The 18,780-nt window shown below is 36.7% G+C and overlaps 3 protein-coding genes across 4 annotated transcripts; 2 read left to right on the forward strand and 1 right to left on the reverse strand.

Annotated features, from left to right (window-relative positions):
* Nucleotides 1–848: 848 nt before the first annotated feature.
* LOC137747903 (uncharacterized) lies at nt 849–1,292 on the reverse strand. Its single transcript, XM_068488031.1, has one exon. The coding sequence runs from the start codon at nt 1,290–1,292 to the stop codon at nt 849–851; it is 444 nt and encodes a 147-aa protein (XP_068344132.1).
* An 8,206-nt stretch (nt 1,293–9,498) lies between these two features.
* On the forward strand, nt 9,499–14,491 carry LOC137747220 (uncharacterized). Of its 2 annotated transcripts, XM_068487289.1 has the most exons (7): nt 9,508–9,987; nt 10,584–10,990; nt 11,079–11,193; nt 11,725–12,402; nt 13,221–13,298; nt 13,847–13,936; nt 14,095–14,491. In XM_068487289.1, the coding sequence occupies exons 1-7, from the start codon at nt 9,643–9,645 to the stop codon at nt 14,365–14,367; spliced, it is 1,986 nt and encodes a 661-aa protein (XP_068343390.1). In that variant the 5' UTR covers nt 9,508–9,642; the 3' UTR covers nt 14,368–14,491. The 2 variants fall into 2 exon arrangements, with proteins under 2 accessions (XP_068343391.1, XP_068343390.1); XM_068487290.1 differs by lacking the exons at nt 13,847–13,936; nt 14,095–14,491 and adding an exon at nt 13,503–13,735 and having other exon boundaries at nt 9,499–9,987.
* Nucleotides 14,492–15,754: 1,263 nt separating this feature from the next.
* On the forward strand, nt 15,755–17,606 carry LOC137748149 (peptidyl-prolyl cis-trans isomerase CYP18-1). The gene is made up of 5 exons (XM_068488243.1): nt 15,755–15,818; nt 15,952–16,026; nt 16,506–16,667; nt 16,819–16,977; nt 17,217–17,606. Exons 1-5 carry the CDS (start codon nt 15,816–15,818, stop codon nt 17,298–17,300), a joined length of 483 nt encoding a protein of 160 aa, XP_068344344.1. The 5' UTR covers nt 15,755–15,815; the 3' UTR covers nt 17,301–17,606.
* The last annotated feature ends 1,174 nt before the right edge of the window (nt 17,607–18,780 follow it).

Here is an 18,780-nt window from a genome sequence, read left to right on the forward strand (position 1 = left end):
TCTTTGTATGGGAGGGTTGAATATTCAACTTCCCTAAAGAACACGCTTTGCATGACGAAAAATCCAACATAGGGATGTAACTTATGCCCGTGAGAAGATTTGAGGATACGGCGCATCATGTCACGTCCAGGATATCCAAAACGATCATGTCAAAGCAACAAAGTGTCCTGGAACTCAGGCATAGGGCCGACCACACTGTGGGCTTCTATGCCATGAATGGTTGTGATGTACAACTCATTCGGCAGATGTTCCAACTTCTCGTGAATATGCTTCTGGCCATATTCGTATGAAGTGATACAAAGAAATTTAGAACCATGATCTTTCGTGGTTTCAAGATGATATTTATTATCTCGAATATCTCTAAAACTCAGCAACGTTCTACCGGAACATGGAGAATAGATTGCCTCCTTAATGGTCAAGATTGTACCATTAGACAACATGATACGTGCATTTCCGTATCCTTCAATCAGGTTGGATAGGCCTGAGAGAGTTGTCAAATGAGCTTTTTTGGGTATTAAGTTAGTAAAATAATGTTGTTCACGCAAGATGGTGTGCATGGTTGCACTATCTGCCAGACAACTAACTTCCCCACTAAACATACCTAGAAATAAATTGATTAAATTGGTCACATGCAAAAATATAAGTCCATTCATTCAATTAAGCAATTCGAGAGAATAATATCCAAATAACAATCCATAATTCAAAACAAACCAAAACCAAACAAATTATTCCAAATACATAGAAAAGTTGTTCAAAATTAAACCATAAACCTAGCAAAATAGGGGGTAGGGCCGGCCACTCCTAGTGGGTTCGGCCACTAGGGGTAAACACCCTAAAAAAAGTCTAATTTATTCATCCATAGGCACTGATGCCTCCTGAAAGTCCGATATCTCCATGGATGTAGTTGCATCTTCCGGATGATCAACATGTGCAAAGTTAGACTCATGACGAGAATGATACTTGGCAATAGCCTCAGGGGAAGCTCGGCATACGCATGACCAATGATCTTTGGATCCACAATGATAGCACATGTCCAGTTCAGTAAAAGCAGCCTGAACGGAAGCTGTGCCCTTGTTCTTAAAGTTTGGGGCCTTAGGGGCGAATGGTGGACGCTGCTGGGTCACATTTCTTCCCTTAGGTGCGGTACTTTGTTGACCTTGGACCCATGGTTGGGCTTGCCGCCCATTGCCATGGCCACGACGGTTCTTTTGTCGTTTATGGCTGCTAGAATTGGTCGCATGCGCTTCAAGCGCTGCGTTCAAGCCAATGGGTTGAGCTTGATGATTCTTCATCAAAAGCTGGTTTTGCTTTTTAGCGAGAAGTAAAACGGAGATCAAATCCGAGAATTTGGTGAATTTCTGTGCCCGATATTGTTGCTGCAGGACAATATTGGTGGCATGAAAGGTCGAATAGGTCTTCTCCAGGAGATCTGATTCGGTTAGTTCCACTTTGCTGAATTTCAACAAAGAACGGATTCTACAAACTTTAGAGTTGTATTCACTGACGAACTTAAAGTCTTGGAAGCGAAGATGCTGCCAATTGTGTCTTGCTTTAGGCAAGTATATATCTTTCTGGTGATCGAAATGATCGGCCAAAGCAAGCTAGAGGGTGCGTGGGTCCTCGTCAGCAAGATACTCAGTCTGCAGTGCATCATGGATGTGTCTTCGAATAAAGATCATTGCAGTAGCCTTCTGAGCTTCGTCAACAGGTTTGTCAGCGATATGTGTCTCGATGGTAGCTCTAATGCCCTTTGCAGTGAGATGGAGCTTCACGTCTTGAACCCACTTTAGATAGTTTCTTCCAGATACTTCTAGAGCGGAGAAATTGAGCTTGTTCAAGTTCAACATGTCCCTAAAACAGAGGGAGAAAACGTGATTAGTCATATGGTAAGCCATAGACATATATCGTAGAACATACAGGTTCTACAGACATGTAGTGGTTTAATTTATGCATGAAAACTACGGGTTTCATGTGGTATGTTTTGAATGAAAACTTCAGGTTTCAAAGGCACTAAATTTGAAATTACAAGTTCAATTTAGTTTTTATGAACAATTGGTTCATAATGAGAGGTTCCTACAAGAAACATAAAATGCAATATGCTGATTTAAGTATAGTGGATTTGCTTTTCTTCGGGAACTCAAGTGTAAGAGCTTCATTACTACGAAAGTATGTGACGGTTCAAAGTATAAAAATAAATTATTGAATCATTAATGTCCAAAAGTGATCTTCAGGTCAATAATTTTGGATTCATTATCAGATTAATGGACTCCATATCACTTTTAATTAATTCAATAAATCAGGCCATACGGGGTCGATTGGAGAATCAAAATAACAATAAAATAATATTATTGGATCGAAAATATAGCCCCAAAATAATATTGGACTTGGTGCTGTGGATTAAGTGGCACGGGTTTGGGTGCCTTAAGTATAAGGCAAGGCCCAAAAGACCTCGAGGGTGGGCTACATGCCACATAGCTGAGGGAGAAGCCCCAGCCGCAGCTGGGTTTCAGTTTGGGCTGAAGGGAGGTGCACGGGACAAGGCCCAGAAGGTGTTGGCCTTGTGGGTGATGCACAGGGGAACAAAACCCAGCCCCATGGGTTGGCGTGTAGGTTTGAATGGAAGCCCAGCCGCATATGCTGGCTTCCTGTGCTGCGAGCCGTAAGGAAACAATGCCCAATCGAGTGGGCTGGCACTATGCGTGCGGGACAATGACCCAGCAAGTAAAGCTTGCCGTAGGTTTGGTATGGATCCATGAAAGCTGCATGCCTCCTCAGTGATAGAACTAGAGCTGCAGGCTTATTCTAATCAATCAGGCTGAAGGCCTAGGGGTCTAAGTAGGTGCAGCAAAGCCCAGAGGGCTGCTACTGATGTTGTGCCGCATGGGTGGTGCCATCTAATGTCCAATTTCCCCTTCTTCTTTTTTTTCAAAAAAAAACCCTTAGGGTTTAGGAAACCCTAAATATGCTTCTAATTTACTTTATATAATTGACTCACAAATTCCACATAACAATTTAATTTTGCGATGCATGAAACAAATATATATATTGAAAAATATATGAACATATACAATATATATATCGGAAGGAAAATGTAAACATAGGGGGTTCATGCATCATGAGGAATGTTTTCATGCTTCGTGGACGTTTCAAATATCTTCCTTTATTTTAAGCGTACCTGATTAGCAGAAAACGAATAAGCCTTTGAATGTGGTGGATGATAGCCTCATCCTACGATGCGTCAATTCCTCAGCTTCTGGCAAGAGCTTGCTGATAACGTGTTATAGGCCTATTTGATTGAACGATTTAGGGTTTAGAGAGAGAGAGGGGTTCGACAATATTGAGAGAGAGGAGAGATTGATTTAATTGTGAGGTGTGTTTGATTCACCCCATTGTGCCCTTATTTATAGTAGTAGAAAGGGTAAAACCTTTCCCTTTAGGATTACAACATTTAATAGGTAATCTAATCCTAATAGGAATATATAATACTTTTCCAGATTTTCTAGGATTTACACAATCACATTCCTATTCTAAATATGACTGCAACACGTTTTATTTTTTCTGTATTTTTAAACAATTTTTAATAATTTTTATTAAGTTAATTAATCTGGATTGTTGGATTTTAAAAAGATTGAAATCCAATAGCCCAAAATGGGACATGTGGCCAACAGTAATAATTATGACATTTTTTTAAAAAGTTTTTTGGCAAAAAAATCTGGACCGTTGATCTAAGAATCGAACGACCTAGATTTTGTCACGTCACTAGCCGTTGGGTTTGAAATTCAAAATTTTTTGATTGTTGAAAATCCAATGGTTCATAAAACCAGCCGTTGGAAATCCAACGGTCGAAGACGCGCCACATGGCATGTAAGATCCCACATCGCCTAGGGGTGAGGATCTTGTAAGCCTTATATGTATATTCCCATTTTTACCTAGCACGAGGCCTTTTGGGAGCTCACTGGCTTCGGGTCGGTGGAGTCGAGCCCGGGATATGGTGGGGGCCCGGGCCAAGATGTGATATGGCACATGTCCTGCGCCCCTTTAGTGCACTTGCAGCACGGGGCTCACCATCTGTTGGTTATCAGGAACGCCCGCCCACGTAGGAGTGTTTCCTATGCGCCTGACGCAAAAAAAAAAATCAAGTCTTTGTTGATGTCAGGTTGACGTCAGATAGGCCAGTTCCTTACTCAGTCCATTTTAGGCTGGCCTACAGACTAGGCTGGACTATTTTGTGGGGTGGAATGGGTTTTTTGGGTGCCAGCGAACTTGCTCTTAGCCCTTTTTTGAGATCAGCTCATTAGTTGCAATAATTGATTCAAATTCAACGATTATATTTGAAAAAAATCCAACGACAGTTTAACTAAATAACCAATAAATTTAAAGTATAAACTTAAAACTAATAAATTATTGAGAGGGGCTATGTTTAGCCCCTTCCGTATGGCCTAACACTGTTTATTAAAAAATAATTTTTTGCAAGGCTATAATTTTGGACGGGGCTATGTTTAGTCCTTTTGGTTGGAGATGGCCTAAAAGGACATAGAAAGAGAAGGTGTGGAACGGCAAGAAAGAGAAGAGAGAAATAAATTCTAGGACCGAATACAGTATCTTCTCGTGCTCCAAGTTGGTGCTAAAGTAGTAGTAACACCAAACCTAAAGCCAGTTGTATAAGGTGTAAGAAGAGTTGTCAGTAAAGATGAAGCTTGTCTGATTTGAATAAAGTTTCTTCTCTTGCTTCGAGTAAAGACGAAGTTGGAAGGGGAGAAGAAAAAAGGGCCAAAGAAGAAAGAATTTGGGCGTGTGAAAGCGAAAAATGAGAATATGAGATAGGACTAGGATTATCTCCCCTTCTCTTTCCATCCCCTCCATCCCTCCTCTCATATTATTTATTTTGTCTTTCTCTTTTTATAAAAAAATTAATATAAGATGTTGACATGACTTAACCGTGACCGTTCAAATAGGAAAGAAGGAAAGAGGCGGAAAAAAGAGAGAGGAGATAATCCTACTCCCGAGATACTACGGAGCATAAGAAGGAGAAGATGAAGAGAACATTGTCTTTCAATCTTGCGCTGATGAGGTTTTGCAAACATTAGGGTTTTTTCAATGTGTGCTGCGTGTTTGAAAAATAGAAAGTGTTTTCTCTATTTATAATGGATGCAAAAAAGGTGTTATTTGGGTTAACCCAAAACAAATAGTAAAACCTAGCCCACTTATAGCAGGATGCGAACCTGTCACATGTATGTTTCATTCCAGTAAACCCAATTTGGATTGTGGGAAGATTGGGTTTGGCAAGGGAAAATACAATCCTACTGAAAATAAGTAGTCATACGATGTTCTAGAATCTCCAGATGATTATAGTAATTTTTTAGTACATCGATATATTTTTACATTAAGAAAATAAAATTATCGAATAACCTAATTTGTTATCGAATTTGTCATCCATAAAATTCGAATTTAAAATCTCTCACTTTCAAGTGAAGATAAATACTACCAGACTGTAGTACTGGATGATAAACGCTCATTAAATGATTATAATGATGCTCGAACTTTTCTCCATTCTTTCTCTCATACCAAAATCCTCAGCACACGACGAGAAGCTAATAGGTTGGCTCACAGATTGGCAAGAGTTGGGCTATATCGGGAACAACATGTGGTGTTGTTTGAAGAATCCCCGATATAATCATTCATCTTTTAACAGTGGATAGTACTGTTTTATAGTTTTTGATGCGAGACGCTTTTTATTTTTTCCGATTGGGTTGAAATTAGACCTGGCATTCGTGTCGTGTTTCTCGTGTTCGTGTCGTTTTCGTGTCATACCCGATAGCTTAACGGGTCGTGTCGTGTAATACCTGTTAAAGTAAACGGGTAATATGACCCGACCCGAAATCAACCCGTTAATATTATCAGGTAATATGACCCGACCCGTTACCCGTTAAGAAAATTATATTTTAAAACAATAAAACTGAAAAGAAAAACATAATTTGACCCAAAAAAATGTAAAACATAATATTAAATTAGTATATACATACTAAATTTCGGAGTTGACCCCTTAATGAAAGTTGTAAAGCTTTTCATTACGTGTGATTACATTTTTCACACTTATTATTATTAATTTTCACTCAAACAAATAACATTGTTCATGAGATTTTTAAAAAATCTACCCTTATTTATACTTTCATCAAGTATAACAAAAGATTTTATGGTATCCACTAGTGTAAATATTTTAAATTGAAGATCGAATTCATTCATTGTATTCATATAGGGTCAATGAGTGTAGCTGTAAAAAATCATCAAAATCAGAGTTAAAATAACCGTTAAATCGTAAATTTTCGTTTATAACTGTCGAAAAGTTTTGTCTCATTACTTGATCTCTGAATGTTTTTTTTTTTTGCAATTTTTGGCATATGCGATCTCAAAGCATATATAAACAAGTTTGACGGTTGGATCGTTGAAATTAGTTTTGTAGGATGCGTATCACATCAAAACGATAGATTCACTAACACTTAAGAGTTTATTTATACTTTCATCAAGTATAACATAAGATTTTGTGGTATCCACTAGTGTAAATATTTTAAATTGAAGATCGAATTCATTCATTGTATTCATTTAGGGTCAAGGAGTGTAACTGTAAAAAATCATCAAAATCAGAGTTACAATAACCGTTAAATCATGATTTTTCGTTTATAACCATCGAAAAGTTTTGTCTCATTACTTTATCTCTGAATGTTTGTTTTTTGCAATTTTTGGCGTATGCGATCTCGAAACATATATAAACAAGTTTGACGGTTGGATCGTTGAAATTAGTTTCGTAGGATGCGTATCACATCAAAACGATAGATTCACTAACAATTAAAGAGTTTATTTATACATTCATCAAGTATAACATAAGATTTTGTGGTATCCACTAGTGTAAATATTTTAAATTGAAGATCGAATTCATTCATTGTATTTGTTTAGGGTCAAGGAGTGTAGCTGTAAAAAATCATCAAAATCGGAGTTAAAATAACCGTTAAATCGTAATTTTTCGTTTATAACCGTCGAAAATTTTTGTCTCATTATTTGATCTCTGAATGTTTTTTTTTTGCAATTTTTGGCGTATGCGATCTCGAAGCATATATAAACAAGTTTGACGGTTGGATCGTTGAAATTAGTTTCGTAGGATGTGTATCACATCAAAACGATAGATTCACTAACACTTAAGAGTTTATTTATATTTTCATCAAGTATAACATAAGATTTTGTGGTATCCACTTGTGTAAATATTTTAAATTGAAGATCGAATTCATTCATTGTATTCATTTAGGGTCAAGGAGTGTAGCTGTAAAAAATCATCAAAATCGGAGTTACAATAACCGTTAAATCGTGATTTTTCGTTTATAACCATCGAAAAGTTTTGTCTCATTACTTTATCTCTGAATGTTTGTTTTTTGCAATTTTTGGCGTATGCGATCTCGAAGCATATATAAACAAGTTTGACGGTTGGATCGTTGAAATTAGTTTCATAGGATGCGTATCACATCAAAACGATAGATTCACTAACACTTAAGAGGTTATTTATACTTTCATCAAGTATAACATAAGATTTTGTGGTATCCACTAGTGTAAATATTTTAAATTGAAGATCGAATTCATTCATTGTATTCATTTAGGGTCAAGGAGTGTAGCTGTAAAAAATCATCAAAATCGGAGTTACAATAACCGTTAAATCGTGATTTTTCGTTTATAACCGTCGAAAAGTTTTGTCTCATTACTTTATCTCTGAATGTTTGTTTTTTACAATTTTTGGCGTATGCGATCTCGAAACATATATAAACAAGTTTGACGGTTGGATCGTTGAAATTAGTTTCGTAGGATGCGTATCACATCAAAACAATAGATTCACTAACACTTAAGAGTTTAATTATACTTTCATCAAGTATAACATAAGATTTGTGTGGTATCCACTAGTGTAAATATTTTAAATTGAAGATCGAATTCATTCATTGTATTTATATAGGGTCAAGGAGTGTAGCTGTAAAAAATCATCAAAATCGGAGTTAAAATAACCGTTAAATCGTGATTTTTTGTTTATAACCGTCGAAAAGTTTTGTCTTATTACTTGATCTCTGAATGTTTGTTTTTTGCAATTTTTGGCGTATGCGATCTTGAAGCATATATAAACAAGTTTGACGGTTGGATCGTTGAAATTAGTTTCTAAGATGCGTATCCCATCAAAACAATAGATGCACTAACACTTAAGAGTTTATTTATACTTTCATCAAGTATAACATAAGATTTTGTGGTATCCACCAGTGTAAATATTTTAAATTAAAGATCAAATTCATTCATTGTATTCATATAAGGTCAAGGAGTGTAGCTGTAAAAAGTCATCAAAATCGGAGCTAAAATAACCGTTAAATAATGATTTTTCGTTTATAACCGTTGAAAAGTTTTGTCTCATTACTTCATCTCTGAATGTTTGTTTTTTGCAATTTTTGGAGTATGCGATCTCGAAGCATGTATAAACAAATTTGACGGTTGGATTGTTGAAATTAGTTTTGTAGGATACGTATCCTGTGAAAACGATAAATTCACTAATACGTAAGAGTTTATTCATACTTTCATCATTTTGATGGGATACGCATTAATGTTATACTTAATTAAAGTATAAATAAACTTTAAGCGTTAGTGAATCTTATCGTTTTGATGGCTTGGAATAAATATATTAATTATTTATATATTTTAAGTGTTAATTAGACTATGTTTCAATTAGTATGTGATGATATTTAATAATAAAATTACATTTATGTTTTTTATTACGTATTTTATTTTTATTCAAGTTAAAATGTTATAAGAGATAAAAAAAAAAAAAAAAGCTGGTTATTTTTTTTCTTTGGGTTAAACATTAGGCGGGAAATGGATGGATATAGGTTGCAAAATTTCCCAAACATTAGGTGGGAAATGGATGAAACTCTTGATATATTAGGCGGGAAATTAATTATTATAATTTTTTTATGTTTTTGGTATTTTTAAATTACTTGATATTTTTATTTTTAATGTGTTTTATGATTTTTAATCTCAATCTTTGCCTATAATATACTATAAAAATAAATAAATAAATAAAACTTAAATTTTAAAATTTATATAGAATAATAATAGAATAATAATTAATAAACAATATATACATATTCATTATATCTATTTCATTTTATAGTAAGTTTTTTTTAGTAGTTTAAAAAATTAAAATCATCAAAATAGCATTTTTCTTATCGTGTCGAAATAGGTTACCCGCGTGTCACTCTCGTGTAAATCTGTTAAGGACCCGTTATTAACGGGTTATTATCGTGTGACCCGATAATGACCCGATTAGTTATCGTGTTGACCCGAAATCCGTTATTTTCGTGTCGTTTACGTGTTGTGTTAACGTGTCGTGTAATAAATTGCCAGGTCTAGTTGAAATGTCAAGCAAATTTTTTTATCAAAGTCTACTGAATTGCATCCTATCCTCCAATTTACACGTATTCGCTAAATTATATCAATGAATATTGTTCATTTCTTAATAAAAAAAAAAGAGTGCCCTTAGCACTCTTGGTGCAAAATATTGTTGCATATAAAATGCAAAAAGAACAGTAACAGGAACGAGGCAACCCAATCTGCTACGACCAATCCATGGCGACCGAGCCTCTTCGCACCACCGCAACCCCAGCAACTCACGCGGCGGCGCTGACAAAAGAGAAACGACCCCGTTCCATCTTCGACGTCGGGGCCGACTTCTTCGACTCCTGCGAGCTCCTTCATTCTTCTGGCCTCTCTGCTGCCTCAACCACCGAGGCCTCCAACTACAATTCCGCCGTCGAAACCCTAGACGACTTCGAGCCAGAGCGCAATGAACAAAACCCCTTCCAAAACGCCGTCGTAGCAGGACCCCGGTGGACCTGCAACACTTGCAAGGCCGAGTTCGATTCCCTCCAAGACCAGCGCTCGCACTTCAAATCCGACATTCACCGATTCAACGTAAGTTAATTGTTCAATACAAGCTTATATTTTTCAATTCCCGCCGTTTGGTATATTCAATGAATACTCGTAATTGAGGAAAACCTCGAAATTTTGGGGCTTTGATACACTGTTTGTTTAGAATTGTTAAATATTTTTGTATTGATTTCGTTCAAATTTTTGATTTTTAATCAAATTTCCGTTTGGTAAATGCGAATGCTTGAATTTTCAAGCTTTACTGTGCTTTGAATGGATATGTTTTTGCCCTTTTGCAATCAACATTTTGCTTTTTATCCAATCAAATTGCGTATCTGATTCGCCTGTTTGATATGTGGGAGGATTATACTTATTATTTTCCTTTGGGTGATGCTAAAGAGACTATCTTGTTAAACCATATTTTGTAAACCAGTGGCGGTTGATGGTTGTCTTCTTTTAAATCATTAAAAAAATTCAACCATCAAGTGTCACATCATGTAGTTTACAAATATGGTTTAAAAATATGGTCATTTTCCTTTTTCTTTACACTCTTTCGTTACTTGGTAGTTCAATTCTCAGCTGTAATGTGAATGTGTGTGTTTTGGGGCGCATAGTAATTACTTCATTATGTATGATCATAGGTGAAGTTAAGTGTTGCTGGAAAGAGTATTGTGAAGGAGGATGACTTTGATGAGTTAACATCCGATTCTTTTAAAGACTTTGATGTCTCAAGTATATCGGGGTCAGATGAAGATGAACCTGAAAGGGGAGTTCGCTCTTTGAAGTTTTCAAGGGAAAATATCAGGCAGAAGTTATTCTTCCACCTTCCGACTGGTGAGAGGGTTTCGGTTTGGAAGTGTTTAGTTACAAATGATTCTGGACCTGAAGGTACTTTGTCAGACGAGGAAGTGAGAGAGAGATTGAAAACGTTGGTTCATGAACCTAGGGATAAGACCCGTTTAAGAATCGTGTTGCTTGCAAGTGGTGGGCACTTTGCCGGTTGTGTCTTTGATGGTAACTTGGTTGTGGATCACAAGACCTTCCACAGGTTGGATCATTAATTCTGGTTATATTTCTGTTAAATTTTTTATTTTTTTTATTTGTGATTTTTATAATTCTTTATTTTTTTTATTTAGATATGTTGTAAGGGGCAAGGCTGGAAAAAAACAGTCATCCAAAGATGCAGGTGGCAGGTTTGCTCATTCTGCCGGAGCTTCTATGCGTCGCTATAATGAACTTGCTTTGAAAAAGGTATTCGACTTGGTGACATCTCTATTTGATTTTGTGACAATGCTATGCCAAAATAGTTTTCGACTCTTTTACGATGGATATTCTTATGATAACATGGTTGTTTATTGTCAAAAATGAGGTCACTGATAAAACCTGTCACAAGTTTTGATTTGATTGCCAGTACCTAGTTTGATGAGATATGGGTACAATTTAGTGTAGTATTTTCAAGACACTTCATTTCATTTGGCCGAATATAAAGATTCCCTTCCAATTAATTGCACGTTGCTCGAAATTTTGCTTGCTAATACTTTCCAATCCAAATACAAATTTTACCACCTCTGAGTCGGAATTTATTTTCTACATTTGTAATATATATTAATGGGATCTTTTCCTTCAAATTTTTTGTTGTGTCATACTATTATATAAAAGATCTTGAAAGCAATAAGAACTGTTGCCTTAGTTGGACGGAATTATATTGAGGCCATGCATGATGTTTTAAATTGCCTACTGAATATTGTAAAGGTTGATTGATCCAAAAATTCTACATTCTAGGAAATTCAAGAGCTACTTGCTGCTTGGAAGCAATACTTTGATTCTTCCTCTTGCGTTTTTGTTTATGCTCCTTCTAGCAATCATCAGCTGCTTTTTAATGGGGACAACAAACCATATTTTAGTCATCAGAATTGTGTTGTTCAAAATGTTCCAATGACTGTTCGGAGACCTACTTATAAGGAAGCTCGGCGTATATATGAGCAATTGACCCAAGTTGTTTATGAACTAGATGAAAATGTAGCTCCACCAAGTTTCAAAGAGTACCCGCCACTTACTTCAGGTATTAACAGCGACCTCATCCCAAGAATGAACAAAGTCGATATTGCTGACAGTTCAGATTATCGAGAAAAACCTGAAGCTTGCCTAGACAGTAGAAAGTCCAATGAATTCCCTATATCAAGTGACAGTGATGGTGAGGAAATATGTTCGTCAACACCCTTGCACGAAGCAGCGCAGTCTGGAAATACTCTTAAGGTTTTGGAACTATTGGAACAGGGCCTGGATCCTTGCATCAAAAATGAAAGGGGACTGACTCCATACATGCTAGCAAGTGATAAAGAGGTCAGAAACACATTTAGACGGTTCATGGCCTCAAACCCGGATAAGTGGGATTGGAATTCTGCTAAGGTACCTAGTCCATTGACAAAAGAGTTGGAGGAATCTCAATCTGCTAAGCAGGTAATCCATTGCAACACTTTACCTAGTTTCTGTTAATGGTTTGATGCATTTGCCAACTCAGATCAAATAGGGAAAGAAAACAAAACTTTGCCATTCTTTGTTTTCAGCAGTGTAATTACCTAGGTGATTCTATTTAAACCCCGAAGCTTGTTCCCTTATCCTGCCCTCTCATCACTAAATATTTTTTGTTTTCTGATTTTACTCCTTAATTATAAAAGAGAGAATTAAAATAAGGGAGTTTTAACGAAAAGTCCGCGGTACTGTTCACTTTAACGAAAAACCACATTTTTACACTAAAAAGTCAATCTTGGTACTATTCACTTTACCCTTTATTTTGTCCTTATCACTAAAACTCAAAATTTTCAAGCTCTTTTCATTAGTTTTCCTTTAAAATAATTCTTCAGCTCCCTGATTTTTCCAGTGATTTAGCCAATTAAGTCTTGCATGTTTTTTGAGAAAGATTGTGTTGCTAGTAAGTTAAATGCAGGCTTTTTTATTTTTATTTTTATTTTTTTTACTATAATCATGGAGTTATACTGAAAATATGAACTTAGATAAAGATTAAAGAGTTTGTGGTTCTGTCGTTTATTGTGATTGGAGCACAAACAGTATTTTCATAGGGAAGTGTATATGCAGTACAACATTTAAACCCTTCTATTTTATGTGCCTGCTTACCTTTGGTTTGGTTATTGATTGTCCTCTCAATGATGTGGCATCTTGCCTATGTTAATTTTGTGAAGCCTCTTTCCAGCAGTGTTTGGTTAAATGTTGATACCTGAAAAATTGAATATGATCTGCCTTCATTTTTTGTTGTTCAGGCTGAAAAAGATGCCAAAAGGAAAGCAAGAGCAAAAGAATTGAAGAAATTACGAAAAGAAAAAGAAAAGAAAGCTCAGGTACGTATTATACTTGCTCCTTCTTCTTTTTGTTTTTTACCCTCAAAACATGTTAGAGATTATCTTCTTTTTCCTGGGGACTTGGCTTTGGTTCTAAATTTTCTGAAGAATCTTTCAGGATGACAATTTCAATCATGTGAATGATGCACTTTTGCAATGGTTGTTATAGCCTTCATGCAGTGATCTTTTGAAATTAATTTGTAGGTTGCATCAGTTGATTCACACCTTCCTCAGCATTCATCGATTGGTGGCACTGGAAACAGAGAGTTTCTAATTTCTGTTTCTATTTTGTGCATCTCTCTTTTTTTGGTTACATTTAAAAAGTGAAAAGTTTGAGTAAATTTTGGAATCATTTGTGTTAGGGTTTATTTTGGGTAGTTGTAAGGAAGGTTTTATCGATTGTAATGCAGAAGCAACGACTGACATCATTCTGTCAACTAGCTATGTAATATGCATAATATTCTTCTTTTTTTCTTAGTCTATATTTTCTTTCTTCAATCTTTCTATGGCATTTGGTATACTACAATCTTCGTCATATGAATATGCAGGCTGAGGCTGCTGCTTCCCAAAAAGCTTCGACATCTTCTAGTCTTAAGGGAAAGCCTCAACCTAGTTCTGGATCACATATCTCTAAAGAGGTCGGTTGGATTTTTTACGACTGCTTATGCATACCATTTTAAACTATGTTGGCTCGTGTTCTCAATATCTTCTTTCTTTACTTTCTGCTCTTTATTCATCCTGTTTAATGTGCGAACCGTACTTTAAGTTTGTTTACCCCTTGTTGATCCCTTATCAGGAGGAACTGAAAAGGGCGCAGGCAGCTGAGAGGGAGAAAAGAGCAGCTGCTGCGGAGAGGAGAAGAGCAGCAGCTGAAGCTCTTAGCGCCCAAGGCAATAGCAGTACTGTTGCACCGAGCACTGTTCAGCCCAAGAGCGGGGAAGCTGGTGACATTAACTGCTCCTGTTGTAATGTATCACTGGCTGGTAAAGTTCCTTTCCATAGGTACAATTACAAATACTGCAGCACATCATGCATGCATGTGCACCGTGAGATTCTTGAGGATGAATGACATAGAAACTACTGGTGTCACTTTACTTTCATGTTGCTACCTCAATTACAAAGCATTCATTTCCGTCGTTCTGTATCATCTTGTTCCATCATTCTACATTATTGAAGTAATTGAGGCCTTTTACCAATTTTAAAGCGTTATAATTGCTTTTGCAACAACAAAGGGTTTATCTGTGAAAGATTTCAGCTGGTGTCCTTATTTTGATTAGCTCGATGGGAGACCAACTCCCCTGAACAGAGCCAAAATCCTTTGTCATAGCCCGAATTAGATGACGGAAACCCTTAAGTTGAGTGCCAAATTAAGCACCATTTCTCATCTCTAATGAGTAGTCTAATCACACCTCCCTCCCCCTCTGATTACATGATTTGCAGCCATCAACGATGAGTTTAATGCCGCGAATTCCTTGTTGAATCTCGGTGTTCCTCCATGAAGTTGTAACAAGTATGTTCCTTCACAATAAGTAACACAACTTATGAATGAGTTGCATTTCTTATCAATTTATCAAATTCTTTGGTTTGTGGTGAGAACACCAATATTATGTTGTCCCTCAACATCATGCACACATTGCAAAGCGATGATCATCGTATTCCAGTATCGATCTTAATGTTGTAAGGTTCTAATAGCTACGCAGCATGAATGTCTCATCATTTTCCAGTATCTCGCACTTGATCTGAATGTTTCCATGACTTTGATTGCTCGCGACCATTCCAACTCAAGTTTTGCAAATTGACGTCGGATTTTATGCGACCTCTACGTCCGTCTGATTTTTGCCAACATCACTCACCGCACTTGCACTAGCGATTTCATTTTACTACCGAGACTCTATACCTAGTAAATAAGAGCAACTTAAACCGTGGGTTGACATTCTGATCAAGTATGTCCATAAAAGCCTTTCTAGATTTTTTTTTTCTTGATACACATTATCAACAACTTTACAACACGAACCAAATGTTTGCCTCAAAACAACCTTTAATCAAAATTATAATGATCATCAATTTTAATGTGTAAAGCACCGATGCAGCCGTTATCAAAAATTGGATTTTTATTTATTTCTTTTTCATAAAAGAGGATAACAGTTGGCAAACCATGATTATACACCATTTTTGGTGGCCGGAAAGACCAAGTGGCCCAGTGGTAAGAGCTCAGACTGCAGTTCCCCAATAAACAAAAAGATGTGCGAGGTCTCGGGTTCGATGCTCCGAGCTAGTGAGTCTGTTTGACTGTGATCACGGACATGGTGAAATTCCCCATAACCTCTTCAGACCCGAAAAATGATAGATAATTGTGGCTTGTCATCACGCCACGGACATAGTGAAATTTTAACGACAAAGTACAACCCCATCATGCTTAAGTTAAGAATATCTAGTGTACAAACCAACACCGCAACGCCTTGAGCAGATATAAATACAGCCCGTGCAGAGCAGCACAGCATAAACTCCTCTTCCGCAATGGTAAGTATTTCTCCGCCTGATTCCGTCCAACACCTTCGCTTCCGTAAAATTTCTACTTCGAAACGGCTCGCCTTCCTCGATTTCTTCCCCTCTCTTTTTTCTGCTATTTGATAATTTATGTTCTCTGTTTCAGTCGGTCACGCTGCACACGAATCTGGGCGACATCAAGTGCGAAATTTTTTGCGATGAGGTCCCCAAAACCGCCGAGGTCGGTAAACAAAACTTTGTAACTGAGGATTCTGATTCACTTTCTGTTTGTTTCCCGGGAAAATTTTATCTGGGCTTTGTTTGATTGGGACTACTACTGGAAAATTTTATTACGCCCGAAATTTATTGTTGAATTTGTTGGGGGAATGCTTGTTTGATTTGAATATTGTTTTGTCAAAAATCAAATCTTCAATATTTTATGTATTCAAAACAATTATGTTGGATTGCCCAAAATTTCGGTTCTGTAAGTTGTTTATGAATCGATTTGTTATTTGAAACGTTCATGGAAGACTTGCCCGACTACTTTGTTCTGAGTGCTGTATCGTTGATTTTCAGCTAAGAGTGTGCTGGATTGATGCATTGCATTGTTAACACACAACTAAGTCTTATTTTTTGGTAGTAAATTAGAGATACAGAAATGCTGTTTTGTTCATGGTGGTGATGCCTTTGTGCTCACTCTCGTGTTTAATTTCGATACAGAATTTTTTGGCATTATGTGCTAGCGGGTATTATGATGGAACGATATTTCACAGAAACATCAAAGGTTTTATGATACAAGGCGGAGACCCAACGGGTACAGGCAAAGGGGGGACGAGTATATGGGGCAAGAAGTTCAATGATGAGATAAGAGAGTCTCTCAAGGTAATCATGTTTTGAAGCTTGAGCTTGCTGGGTTAAGCTCGGTTTTATTACATTGTCTCGAGCGGATATCTTATACCATCGGTCAATAGTTTGCTCTATTGTGCAACAGTTTATGCCTAATTGCCATAATGTTCTCCATGTTTTATTCTAGCACAATGCAAGGGGGATACTATCGATGGCAAATAGTGGTCCCAATACCAATGGAAGCCAGTTCTTCATCAGTTATGCAAAGGCGGCACATCTAAATGGGTTGTACACTGTGTTTGGCAAGGTTATACATGGGTTTGAAGTTCTTGACATCATGGAAAAGGTATGTGCTAGCTAAGCCAAGATTCCGTTTGTGGAAAGAAAGTTAAATTGGGCATCGTGCAGCTTATGAATTGGGATATTGGTTCTTTCAATTCATCTGATGTTAACCTTTTTTTTCTTTAACACAACCGTTCCTCTGTGATATATGCAAAAGATATCGAGTTGAATTGCCAATGTTTGATTTGAGTTGTTCATTGTCTTTGGCGTTTTTTTTCAATACTGGTGTTTGGATTTGTGCAGACTCAAACTGGACCTGGGGATCGTCCTCTTGCTGAGATCAGGCTCAATCGAGTGACCATACATGCTAACCCGCTTGCTGGCTAGCATCCACTGCTGACCGGTGGACATCACACTCTCTGGAGGTCTTGTACTTAGGACGTACACTAGCAATCACGAGCACTGTCATCACCAGTAGAATATGTAAGTTTGGTCGCTTCGTAACTTGATTTCTAGATCGAGCATTTTAGTTATACTGTTCTGAACTTCTGAGAGATGCTATTTCATTTTATGATAATTACGCTGTCGATGTAGGGTTTAACTTGAAATTAACAGAGCTTGTACGTGTGTGTTTCTGTTTGACCCGAGCTTTTCCGGCTCCTAATGAACAATCATTGTTGTCTTGGGTTGCAAGAGTGTTTGACTATTTTTCCGTTCATGTATTGGTAATTTGTGAAGCATATGCATTTTATTCTAAAGGAAAACGTGCACAATGGCAACTGAAGCAGTTGGAAATGTAACTTGATTGCAGCAATTCAAATTCCTAATGTAAATATTCTTTTGGGCTAACAGCTTCGTTCAATTCAAGCAGTTGGTTTCAATTTGAGGTTTTGAAATTGTATTAATTCACGATTGTTTTATGCCTTCAAGTTTAACGATCTTTCGTGAAATTGATGATGTTGCAAATGTGAGTTGTTTTCAAGTTGTGTAAGCTACACAGGCTACTGGGACCAAAAATTTATGATGGACTGTTTTCGAAAACAAGACATTGATTAAGGAGATATTGAAGCTTCTTGACGATTTATTTTTTGTCCATGTGGTTCGGGTGAGGCTTCTAGTCTTCCACACAACTTATATACGGGTCTCACACTTAGTATGTCTTTAATTTAAAAGGACTTGGACAGTTGAACTAACGGCAAACACAAACTTATGAGAATTTAAAACTTATGGTGCAATGTGGTTACTTAGTACTACGGTTTAACGATATTTCTCTTCATTTGTAAGTGAGAGGTCATAGGTTCAATTCTTCCGCAAAAGCGAATTTGAACCAAATTATTGCTAGCCCTTTATGAGGTTAAGGCCTACCCTCACCCCCCACTTTAGAATAGATAATATTGTTTGTTAAAACAAAATATATAATTAAAAAAAAAAAAAAAAAAAAAACCTTATGGTGCAATGTGACAAAATTAGAACTTTGTAACTCATTTTGGAAAATGGACATTTTGACATAGACACCTCGTTTTGGAATGTTATAGACTAGACATCTCTTCCTTTTTAAACTTTGATTCCAATGGTATTTGACACACCCCAATCCCGATGTCCGGGGGACATCAGGATGGCCACATGCTGGCTGACACTCAAGGGTGAAGCAAGCCATTTGATGAATGCATATACTGAGAACATGTGAAACATGCATGTAACTTTCGTGTGAACTACGCAATGTAATATTCCAACATAATCCTTATAAAATAATATAATAATATTCAATTGCCAACAATGATAATGATAGTGATAATGCATGACATGTTCAGAGCATACAACTAATTCAGAATACAAGCAGAATGTGTTATTACAATGATGTCAAAGC

Source organism: Pyrus communis, chromosome 10 (assembly GCF_963583255.1).
Source record: "Pyrus communis chromosome 10, drPyrComm1.1, whole genome shotgun sequence".
NCBI lineage: Eukaryota > Viridiplantae > Streptophyta > Magnoliopsida > Rosales > Rosaceae > Pyrus > Pyrus communis.

Bases quoted from the DNA above. Each gene is read 5' to 3' on its own strand.
- LOC137747903 (XM_068488031.1), bottom strand. From the start codon at position 1,292: ATGAAGAATCATCAAGCTCAACCCATTGGCTTGAACGCAGCGCTTGAA.
- LOC137747220 (XM_068487289.1), top strand. From the start codon at position 9,643: ATGGCGACCGAGCCTCTTCGCACCACCGCAACCCCAGCAACTCACGCG. The intron at 12,403-13,220 runs GTAATCCATTGC...TTTGTTGTTCAG, and splicing joins AATCTCAATCTGCTAAGCAG to GCTGAAAAAGATGCCAAAAG. The intron at 13,937-14,094 runs GTCGGTTGGATT...ATCCCTTATCAG, and splicing joins GATCACATATCTCTAAAGAG to GAGGAACTGAAAAGGGCGCA.
- LOC137748149 (XM_068488243.1), top strand. The intron at 16,668-16,818 runs GTAATCATGTTT...GTTTTATTCTAG, and splicing joins AGATAAGAGAGTCTCTCAAG to CACAATGCAAGGGGGATACT. The intron at 16,978-17,216 runs GTATGTGCTAGC...GGATTTGTGCAG, and splicing joins TTCTTGACATCATGGAAAAG to ACTCAAACTGGACCTGGGGA.